This window comes from Doryrhamphus excisus, chromosome 14, assembly GCF_030265055.1.
Source record: "Doryrhamphus excisus isolate RoL2022-K1 chromosome 14, RoL_Dexc_1.0, whole genome shotgun sequence".
Classification (NCBI taxonomy): domain Eukaryota; kingdom Metazoa; phylum Chordata; class Actinopteri; order Syngnathiformes; family Syngnathidae; genus Doryrhamphus; species Doryrhamphus excisus.
In genome coordinates this window covers 20,425,532-20,435,628 of record NC_080479.1, presented here as the reverse complement: position 1 = coordinate 20,435,628, position 10,097 = coordinate 20,425,532, and the positions used below count along the sequence as shown (strand labels likewise).

Here is a 10,097-nt window from a genome sequence, read left to right as displayed (position 1 = left end):
TGAACTACATTGCAGTTGGAATGATTTGATATTACAAAGGAGTATCACCACATTTGTTATTTATGGATGGAAGAAAGAAACGGAAATGACCAACTTTACAGCTTTATTGCAAAATAAACAAAAGTGAGGCGGATAATGGCATCTGCATCACTCCACTTCTAATTAACTAGTTACTACAATGTACAGAAATGTGACTGCAGTCGGATGCTTCCTTTGGGTGATGACATGAGTGTCAGCTTCTGATACAACCGTCCCCCGTTACGCTCCCCTCATTTCTTCTTCTCCTCATCCTTTTTTCCATCGGGCTTATTGCCCGTCTGCGAGGCCAGAGAGCCCATGGCGTTGCGGATGGCTTCGTTGTTTGGGTCCACGCCAGGCAGGTTCTCCAGGACGCTCTGCAGGAACTCGGGGTCTTGCATCACGTCGTAATCATCCTCTTCCTGTCGGGTAACGAATGAATGAATTATGAGGAGCACTAAAGGCACACAGGACATAAGCAACAGAACCTTACTTACTTTGACAGACTCTGCAGCGTCCATTGGCCCTGTGGTGTCCATTTCACTATATTCTGTTCACAAGTAGGACATTTTAAACAGCAGGGTTGCTGACCTGTGTGTGTGTGTGTGTGTGTGTGTGGGTGTGCTCTGCCACCAGTCCAGCCCACCTCCTCCAGCGAGGGACATCTGCATGGCGTAGGCTATCTGCTCCTCCTCCGTCATGCTGCTGAAGTCGGGAAGCACGGCTGCCCCCGTCTCAGGCTGAGACACCGACATCTTTAGTAGAGCGTCCTCTGATTCTGCAGAACAACAACAATCATCGTCCCATTGTCGTTTGGTGAACCAGTGTTCTGCTGTTCTCCACAGGGTCATCAATACCATCGGCGCCGGCTGCGGGCAGGCCAGCTTCAGCCACAGAAGCTGCGGCGACTCTGCGGGCCTCCTCTTCCTGCCTCTGGCGCTGCTCTTCCATGGAAACACGCAACGCCTACGGTGGACACGGAACAACTTCATGACTCGGCTCCTGTCGTTTTAACGCCACCGTCTTGACACTCACCAGGGCCAGTTCTGGGTCAGCGCTGGGGTCCACACCAAACTCAAAGTCGCTGGCGCCCAGACCCATCATGGACCCTCCCTCGCCGGCCAGGATGGGAGAGGACAGCAGCGCGTCCGCCAGGCTGGGCCCGGGCGGCACCGTGACCAGGTGGGAGCCCGTCCCCTCTTTGCCATTTAAGGTGTTGATGAAGGCCGTCAGCTTCTCTGTGTTCACCTCCTGGGGGCGCCATACATTATTCACTAGTAGTACAATCCTTTCGGAAAAATATTTGAAAATGGAAGCCAAATATCATCAAAATCGTTAGGTCATTGCAAAAACATGACATCATGTATTATATGAAGGAGTCTCATAAAATACATGTATCACCTGCTACGAGACAGCCATTAATATTGAAATATTTCATGAAAATTAATTCCCCTGGTACTCTCTGCAGTTGAGTAAATATAATAGATTACTTCTAAAGTATTAATTATACCAAAATAAGAATATTTTTGTATTAAGAACTATCACGTGGAACTCTACTTTTACATCTGCATATGCATTTCCCTGGTACTTTATGTATCGAGTATAGAAATAAATATGCTACATGAAATACAATATTTTGATATTTGTCACATACGCTATTAAGCAATCCAAATCAATCAAGGCTTGGTATTTTCTGTAGTTGAGTAAACGACCACACCCGGCCAGTGTAAGGAGCGATAGTGACCAATATTTATGTCATGCTACTACAAAAATTCTCCTTACCTCTTCGCCAAAGTTGATGATATCCACATTCACCTTCTCCTTTTTTAAGCGTTTGGCCAACTTAACAAGCTGCATGAGCAAAACGGAAATTAAAAATAAGTCAGTCGTGGCAACATGAAGTATTAGACTCAACATCAAACCAACGTCTTTTTCGTTGTCCTCCACGGGACTCCCCACAAAGGCGATTATCCTCATCTTGTGGTTTTTTCCCTGTCGGTGCTTTAAGGCCAGCTATACACAGAGAGAGGGGGGGGGGTCATTAGTGCCGGTGCCAACATCATATTGATGTTGATGTTAAAAACACACACGTGCGCCACTCTGATGCCAGTGCAGAAAGAGATGTTCCCTCTGGGCTGGACAGCATGGAGTTTGGACAGGATGCGGCCGGTGTCTGGTGTCAGTGTGGTCAGGACCTCGCAGTTACTGGGACACCACGTTGAGGAAACATCAGCAATCCATCACGCCGTATGTGTAATGCCCCCCCCCCCTTACTTAGCCATGGTGATGAGGCCCACGTTGTTTTCTGGGTTGCTCCGTGTTTTGGAGTGACAAACAATGTTGACAGCGTCCTGTTGAGCTTGCAGCCTCGTTGGGAGGAAGTCTCCATTTCTCATGTACTCGCTGTTGTCCACGCTGGGGACAAAACATTTATGATTTTATGATAACTCTAATCATGATCAACGATGCTATGTTGCGTTCAAAGTCAGTAGAGTAGGGTGTGTGATCATCTGTAGGAATCATTTCCCCATGCAGTGACTTCACTTCATGACAGCCGTATCGTCAGTTTACAATTTCTATGGAATCATGTAAAATGTAGAATATTCGTGAAATGTGTCAACATAAACATGTACATTGTTGACAAAGCATCTCTGTGTCGGCTAGCATGAGCTAAATGACTCAGCCGCTGCGGCGTTGTGTGACGTTTAACAGCACATATTAACAGCAAACTCAAATGTGCGACGTATAAAACACCTAATCTGATATCTATGTATTCACACGAGTGGTTTAGACGCGATCGGCTAAAGTTAGAAAGAGATCAATATCCTCTTTACCAGACCATAGTACTTTCCAGCCCCATTTTGGAAACTTCTTGTTGTGGCTGCAACTGTTCTTACAAAACCGCCGCCTATTGGACCGCAACTGAGCAAGGATGCTGCTGATTGGCCAGATTGTGTAACATCTTGTATGCCATTGGTGCAAAGGCGAGCTTCCAATTGGTTGACACAAACCGTAAGAGATGGCTTAGTTTGTGATACGGAATGTCGTGGACACTCAACTGAATCCCGGTAAATAATTCTCTTGAACAACATTTATGAAACAATAACATGTCCAAAGCAACCAAGAGACAAAAAGCAACACATGGAATGCCAATGCAAGTTTATTTACAAAGTACCATAAATGAAATAATAATAAGTCAAATGTTCAACATCACCAGAAAGAATAGCAAGAATACAGTAATACACTGTAATAAATATCCAGGACCATAAGGCACTTTCTACAGTACAGATGAGCCCTAACCCCAAATATGGATGATTCCCCCAAATCAACAGAATGTATTGCACCCTTTCCCAAGCCTTTTCATTGCGTCAAGAAAAGATTGCATGGCACAGCATTGAAAAGAACGAGTCAATAAATAACTACTCCTTAATGTACAGTACATTTTGTATCATAACGGGTAACAGTGGCAGGGTTTACAGATAATGAACATATACAGTACCACAAACTAGAGTTTTGGAATAAAACAGACTTGATATGTTCATGTAGAAAACATAAAAGCCTAAATGCATTGTATACATTATTTCCAATGTATAGATAACATTGTATTATTTCTATCTTTATAGTATTATTATTCCAATGTATAGATAATATTGTATTATCTAGAGATAATGTACCGTATTGTCCCCCACTACTTTTGTGCAATGACAACAAAAGGCTCTTCTATTCTATTTGGTTATTTTAGGCACTTTACCAATAACTTGCATTGCATCTCAGCACTTTTTGGTCCATTTTTGGCTTAAGAGGTCACTCAACGAGTCCTTGTCAAGGTCAAGAATGGTCAGTGTGTAAAAAGACATCTCTGAGATAAGCACCAGGCCACGGGCATCAGTCCACGGGCATCAGTCCACGGGCATCAGGGCACGGGCATCAGGCCACGGTGCGGGCTGAGGCTGGAAGCAAGGCAAGGTGCAGTAAAAAAGGGGCGGATGGCTGTGGATGTCCTGGCATTTGGAATGTTCCTTGGGAGGAGATCAGCCGTGTGCGTTGTCCGCATTGGATGGCGGTGCCACCGTCACGCCTGTCCAAGCAAGCCGGAAGAAGATCGACCGGATTACGGAAAGCACTTAACATGCCGGAACACGCCAGAAGTGCTGAATGGGAACCGTCTTACCGCTGCCTTGGTCCTCGCCTTCTTTGGCTTCCTCCTCTTGGGTCCTGACGGGCTGCTCCTTCTGGCTCTTGCTGCCGCTCGCTTCTGCCGGTGGAGCTCCGGCGCTGTCCGACTTCCTGGGAGTGCTGTGTCGCCTCTTGGAAGGGGATGTCTTTACTGTACATCAAGACAACAGAGGCGTGAAGCGGCCAAGAACGCCAGGCAAGGTTAATTACTCCGTTTTATTCTTACATTGGATTCTCTTGAAGACGGTGCTGCACATGAACTTCTGGAATCGTTCTGCATAGAAACCTGGTCTGTGCACCGACACCGTATCCTGACACAGCGGTCGTGGTCAATTGATGGTCAATTGATGGTCAATTGATGGTCAATTGATGGTCAATTGATGGTCAATCGATGGTGAATCCATGGATTTATTAGACTTGAACATCTACCATACCCCGTCTTGCACCAGAGATTTCCACGTGTGTTCCAGCATCTTGATGAACCTGAGACACAGAAAGGTAGCCATTCTAGTGGAACACTCAAAGTTGCACCACCTGAAGCTCAGACTGAATGTACTAAAAAGTATTCCTTAAACTTCTCAGCTCGTCACAGAACAGTCCTAGTCATGGAATAAATAGTGTGATGACAACCATAGAACCAGAAATACAAATTACAGAAACCCATAAGGCTGCAAATCCACTTGAATTATACACGATAGCAGCGGCCCACCAACCTTTTCTACCAAGTCCCCCTCAAAAACGCCCCATCGAATGACTTGTTCTAAAGCTTCCGGGTCGTGGACGACCTGCTGCACCTGAAGAAGAATAAAAGCAAGAAGGTCACCTGTATGACTGCAGAATGTCGATGATGCCAATGTACACCAGCAGTCGTTGGCCTTTGGCGTTCCGTGCCGGAATGCCTCCCGTGCTGCCAGACATCAGGAAAATGATCAAAAAGGCATCCTGTCAACGTTCTTTTTTTTTGTTGTCATCCTCACGGATCGTCGCTGTCCGCCGAGCCCAGACTCCTTCCTTCCGCCTGGATGGCCTCCATGGGGGTGTTGTACAAGAACTTCTGGTTCTGGGGCTTCCTTCTTGGGGCGGCTGCCGACTCCCCCTGTGCGGGCTTCCGACCGGCCTGATCCATGATGTGAATGCCGACTAGGAGGCTGTAGTCCATGATCTTAAAACTCTGCAAGACCTGAGCAGGACATGGGGGGGGGGGGGGCGTGAGCAGGGAAGGAAAGAGCGGTGTGTCATGTTTAGCGCGCCCCACCAGGCAGTCCCTCTGGATGGTTTTGCAGAAAGCGTTGTACATGTCGGCGTCCAGCAGCATGCCCTCCGGCATGTCCTGCAGGAAGTCCAGGTCCTTGTGGGTGGGCAAAGTCTTGGCTCTCTCCTTGGAGGAGGCGCGGCGGTTGTAGGTGGAGCCCTTGAGGTCAAACTTGAGGTGCAGCTGCACGGAGGAGGGCAGCAGGTTGTTCATGACCACGATGCGGATGTTGGAATTGGACCCTCGCGCCTGGATGCAGTAGAGTCCGTAGAACTTGGGCAGTAGGGTGCGCTTGTTCTGGTTGAGGTTCTGGGGGATGGTACAATGGAGGCCAAGGAGACATTATGGCGTTGTAGAACATAGAACATAAAGGACGATTGTAACTTTAAAAAGAAACTTCATGTCCTGCATACAAGGATCAGACCCAACATGGCCGCCCCCCCGCAGGCTAGCCTTACCATGAAGTATCCCGGGAGGAGCTTCTGCAGGAACTCGGCCTCTTTGCGCTGCACCGTCTTAATGATGAACTGGTCGTCGTTGGAGAGGTAGAAGAGGGATCCGCTGGCGCCCGGGTTGGACAGCTCGATGAGGTCCTCGCTGCAGAGAGAACACTGCGGCCGGTACGCCGCACTTAGGAACACGCGTCCACGCGTTCTTCTTTTTAAGCTAAAGCAATACCATGTAGTCGTCGGGCTGGATGCAAAACATCTCCCTGAAGTAGCGGAACGCCATGGGGGCGTAGGTCTTGAAGGTGAAGTCTCCATAGTGGTGTGCGGGCGTGTGGCTGCTGCCTTCACTGGCAACCGGTACAAGACGGCGTTAGCCCAGCAATGATACTTACAGCACATCTTCCTCATCTTCCTCATCTTCTCAGGCCACCCACTCAGGGAAGTAGATGCTCTCCACCTCCTCAAAGTCCTGCAGCAGCACGTCTCGCTCGGGTTTCTGTGCCAGGCTGCACACCGTGTGAGTGATGCCCAACTGGATGGAGCCCTGCAGGGCCCAGGAGGGCGTCTGGGGGACAAAAGGGAACAGTGAGCTTGGGAGGACGGCCTACACGTTCACCACGCACATTTATTCATCATCAACCATGTAGGCTCCAGCACCCCCGCGACCCTCGTGAGGATAAGCGGTAGAAAATGAATGGAGAAATATTACTTTACTATATTAATATTTATTGTCGTTTTTTATTCTTGTGATTATTTTGGGGGCGGCACGGTGGTCTAGGGGTTAGCGCGCAGACCTCACAGCTAGGAGACCAGGGTTCAATCCCACCCTCGGCCATCTCTGTGTGGAGTTTGCATGTTCTCCCCGTGCATGCGTGGGTTTTCTCCGGGTACTCCGGTTTCCTCCCACATTCCAAAAACATGCTAGGTTAATTGGCCACTCCAAATTGTCCATAGGTATGAATGTGAGTGTGAATGGTTGTTTGTCTATATGTGCCCTGTGATTGGCTGGCGACCAGTCTAGGGTGTACCCCGCCTTACGCCCGAAGACAGCTGGGATAGGCTCCAGCACCCCCGCGACCCTCGTGAGGATAAGCGGTAGACAATGAATGGAGAAATATGACTTTACTATATTAATATTTATTGTCGTTTTTAATTCTTGTGATTATTTTGGACAAATTCATAGCTTTACAGATGCCATGCACATGGGGTGGAGGCCAAAAAAGCCGTCATGCGCTTGATAGCCTGATATTGATCAGCATCTGGATGAAAAATACACCATAAAGGTTCCATCTGCCGTCACTCACAGGTGATTCGACAATGACGTTTGTGTTTCCATGGCAACAAGAATATGAATTTAATATTCATTCATTCTCTACCGCTTTTCCTCACGAGGGTCGCGGGGGGTGCTGGAGCCTATCCCAGCTGTCTTCGGGCGTAAGGCGGGGTACACCCTGGACTGGTGGCCAGCCAATCACAGGGCACATGTAGACAAACAACCATTCACACTCACATTCATACCTATGGACAATTTGGAGTGGCTAATTAACCTAGCATGTTTTTGGAATGTGGGAGGAAACCGGAGTACCCGGAGAAAACCCACGCATGCACGGGGAGAACATGCAAACTCCACACAGAGATGCCCGAGGGGGGGATTGAACCCTGGTCTCCTAGCTGTGAGGTCTTCGCGCTAACCCCTAGACCACCGTGCCGCCCTGAATTGAATATAATATATAAATTTAATATAAATAAAGAGCAATATCAGTGCCGCAGTGGTACACAATGCGTGCGTCAAAGGACTGCCGTCGGCGTGCCTGTCATGAACCAGCTGGGACTCGAACCATGATCAGACCGTGATTGTTAATGTGGTGTCACGTCCCACCTTTTTGTACACGGTCACCCCGGTCTGATCCACTCCACGGTGCCCAATGGTTTTCCTCACCACCGCTGGAATCTATCAGGAAGGACAACATCCATGACATGTTTGCCCTGCTCATGGGTCATGGCGACCTGTGTTACCTCTTTGGTGCCCTCGGTGGAATCTGGAGGAAAAATGGGGAAACAGTCTGGAGTTATTTATAGATAAGTGGGGGGGGGGGGGGGCAAGGAATGACGCGGCTGGCATGGAAAGAAAACAATGTGTTGGGCTGTGGCTCAAACACGCAGACACGCCTTGTTCACTTCCTGTTATTCCTAGCAAACATTTGAATTCTGCGGGATCACAACTTTCCTTAAGAACCTTACTGTTCCTTAAGAGAGTTCTTAATGGTTCCTCCTTCTCCCTCCAAAAACAACAACATATGTGCTTAGCTCTTTGTCTCATAGAACACAATTCCCCTCTCTTCCCTTCAGTGGGAATGCCATGTCAAACTTACTTCCGGCGTGGCTGTGCAGCCCCTGCGGCTCCTCTGCAGCTGAAGCTGCGGCCATCCGTCCCAAAAATGCTTTTGTGTTTTGTTTTAAAAAGAATCCCCTCCTGTTTTGTGGCGGAAATGTATGGAAAGTTCCCGAGACACGCCGCAAACGGCAGCCCGACTACATGTCACACGTTGCGTCAGTTCACCAAAACTAAACAAGTTTAGGAAATAACTTTACAAACGCACCGGACGTACAAAACTAACTGAAAAGAGACAAATTTACAAATTGTAAATGACAAAAACGCAGCATTTAGCAGTACAGTAAAGCGTCTCCCCTCTGGCCGTTCGTAAACAAGGAAGCAATGCGGAAGTAGCTGACGTTTGGCGACAACCCAAACAAGAATACAGTTTCCGGTTTGCTATTCCTTCAGTATAAACACGACCACCATAATACTGGCTCAAGGGGTTTAATAGGTCACATTCTGTGACTTGGCATAAATTATAACACATTAAAGCCGTCAAATAGTTATATACATGTTTGTTTCTACCATTCAAAGCGTGTCACCGGTCATATGTGTGTAGTATTATTTTGAAAGTGGTAGGCTTCAACAGCGGAATTGCACTACTTTATACATATTTTATATATTTTATATTTATATTTTATATATTTTTTTCATTGAGTATCACATTAACTTTTTAATAGACACAAAAAGACGAGTCTTCACACTTGAAAGGGACTTTATTTAGAATTTAGGTACACAAGTTCCTTCGCAGCTAGCCGTCAACAACTTGATATTTTTTTGACACAAACGGGACCTCTAGTGGACACATTTATGGATACATCAACAAAATCTAGAGGCCGCCCAGACGACACGATGACCCCCTGCTGGAATATTTGATTGGCTTATGTTTATAAAGGTTGTTTTTAAATGAGCCTTTAGCAGGAATTAGCATCAAAAGTGAAGCCAGCCTCCGCAGGCATTATGGGTGCGCTGTAGCCTGGTGTCGGGTTGTAGTCTGGGTTGGGTAGCTCGCTGTCAAAACAAGACCACCGTTCATGACCTTGCTTCCTGCAGCACTCATAGGTGGCGCTCATGGTGCTGTACTCCTCCGTGCAGAACTGGGACAGGGCCTTTTTCCACTATTGATAGCGTAGATTGGAATTATCGGGAGCGTAATTCCAGGTTATATTTCTGTCATCACTCACGGCTTGCCGGGCACAGCAGAGGATGGCGGCGTTCTGATCTTCTCCCTCCTCACGGCAGCACTTGGCCAACCACTGCTCCAGCCGGTTGATAGCCTTCCCGCGGCGCCGGAGGGTGCCGGATCCGGACCTCGGGAAGACGCTGTCCGGGTACCTGGGACGACCTTGACCCTGATGGCAAATGGCGGCCAGGTTCTGAGGCGTGGGCTGGGCCGGCGGGAAAGGTACGAGCAGCGTTGTTGACGCCGCTCTGCCATCTGGTAGAAGAGCGACAGTGATGGCTCACCAAGCGGTCCGTCCTGCTAGAACATGGACTTACCTGCCAGCTTTCCGCTGGAAAGAATCAGCATCACCATCCCAAATCCTCCCAGGGCTCCTGCTGCAGCCATGGCTGGATCTTTTCTCCAGAAATGCCACAAGTGTACCAGCATTCAGCTTATATTTGTGATGGGCTTTGGAGGGGGGGGGGGGGGGGGGCAGTGGGTGTGAGATGCTCCGAAGTGAGGGAAAACAAGCGGGTCGGCCTGACATTAAAAGGGCGACACAACAACAGCCCACGCATCTGCTGAGTGTGCAACATCTTATCCGGCATGATGGGGGGGGGGGGGGGGGGGGGGGGGGGCTGAGCCTACTACAATATGGCC

General features: G+C 48.3%; 3 protein-coding genes across 4 annotated transcripts; all 3 read right to left on the bottom strand.

Moving 5' to 3' along the window:
• Positions 1 to 93: 93 nt before the first annotated feature.
• psmd4a (proteasome 26S subunit ubiquitin receptor, non-ATPase 4a) lies at positions 94 to 2,978 on the bottom strand. The gene is made up of 10 exons (XM_058046396.1): positions 2,853 to 2,978; positions 2,293 to 2,433; positions 2,109 to 2,223; positions 1,945 to 2,031; positions 1,801 to 1,869; positions 1,054 to 1,269; positions 876 to 984; positions 665 to 796; positions 516 to 568; positions 94 to 440 (listed from the first exon to the last, which is right to left on the bottom strand). The coding sequence occupies exons 1-10, from the start codon at positions 2,876 to 2,878 to the stop codon at positions 270 to 272; spliced, it is 1,119 nt and encodes a 372-aa protein (XP_057902379.1). The 5' UTR covers positions 2,879 to 2,978; the 3' UTR covers positions 94 to 269.
• A 182-nt stretch (positions 2,979 to 3,160) lies between these two features.
• LOC131101356 (phosphatidylinositol 4-phosphate 5-kinase type-1 alpha-like) lies at positions 3,161 to 8,628 on the bottom strand. Of its 2 annotated transcripts, XM_058046393.1 has the most exons (13): positions 8,268 to 8,628; positions 7,912 to 7,934; positions 7,775 to 7,846; positions 6,330 to 6,460; positions 6,125 to 6,242; positions 5,905 to 6,057; positions 5,450 to 5,755; positions 5,172 to 5,374; positions 5,018 to 5,101; positions 4,629 to 4,677; positions 4,421 to 4,505; positions 4,190 to 4,345; positions 3,161 to 4,096 (listed from the first exon to the last, which is right to left on the bottom strand). In XM_058046393.1, exons 1-13 carry the CDS (start codon positions 8,320 to 8,322, stop codon positions 4,050 to 4,052), a joined length of 1,482 nt encoding a protein of 493 aa, XP_057902376.1. In that variant the 5' UTR covers positions 8,323 to 8,628; the 3' UTR covers positions 3,161 to 4,049. The 2 variants fall into 2 exon arrangements, 1 of the variants encoding a protein (XP_057902376.1); XR_009119190.1 differs by lacking the exon at positions 3,161 to 4,096 and having other exon boundaries at positions 4,273 to 4,345; positions 4,421 to 4,539; positions 4,584 to 4,677.
• Positions 8,629 to 8,989: 361 nt separating this feature from the next.
• LOC131101361 (extracellular matrix protein 1-like) lies at positions 8,990 to 9,851 on the bottom strand. Its single transcript, XM_058046400.1, has 3 exons — positions 9,773 to 9,851; positions 9,457 to 9,710; positions 8,990 to 9,390 (listed from the first exon to the last, which is right to left on the bottom strand). The coding sequence occupies exons 1-3, from the start codon at positions 9,840 to 9,842 to the stop codon at positions 9,187 to 9,189; spliced, it is 528 nt and encodes a 175-aa protein (XP_057902383.1). The 5' UTR covers positions 9,843 to 9,851; the 3' UTR covers positions 8,990 to 9,186.
• Between the last annotated feature and the right edge of the window lie 246 nt (positions 9,852 to 10,097).

Bases quoted from the DNA above. Each gene is read 5' to 3' on its own strand.
- psmd4a (XM_058046396.1), bottom strand. From the start codon at position 2,878: ATGGGGCTGGAAAGTACTATGGTCTG. The intron at 2,434-2,852 runs GTAAAGAGGATA...TTTTGTCCCCAG, and splicing joins CTGGAAAGTACTATGGTCTG to CGTGGACAACAGCGAGTACA. The intron at 797-875 runs GTATTGATGACC...GTTGTTCTGCAG, and splicing joins GCCCGCAGCCGGCGCCGATG to AATCAGAGGACGCTCTACTA.
- LOC131101356 (XM_058046393.1), bottom strand. From the start codon at position 8,322: ATGGCCGCAGCTTCAGCTGCAGAGGAGCCGCAGGGGCTGCACAGCCAC. The intron at 5,375-5,449 runs GTGGGGCGCGCT...TGTCCTGCTCAG, and splicing joins CCATCCAGAGGGACTGCCTG to GTCTTGCAGAGTTTTAAGAT. The intron at 4,346-4,420 runs GTAAGAATAAAA...CTTGATGTACAG, and splicing joins CGTCTTCAAGAGAATCCAAT to TAAAGACATCCCCTTCCAAG.
- LOC131101361 (XM_058046400.1), bottom strand. From the start codon at position 9,842: ATGGCTGCAGCAGGAGCCCTGGGAGGATTTGGGATGGTGATGCTGATT. The intron at 9,711-9,772 runs GTAAGTCCATGT...CTCTTCTACCAG, and splicing joins TTCCAGCGGAAAGCTGGCAG to ATGGCAGAGCGGCGTCAACA. The intron at 9,391-9,456 runs GTGAGTGATGAC...CGCTATCAATAG, and splicing joins TCTGCTGTGCCCGGCAAGCC to TGGAAAAAGGCCCTGTCCCA.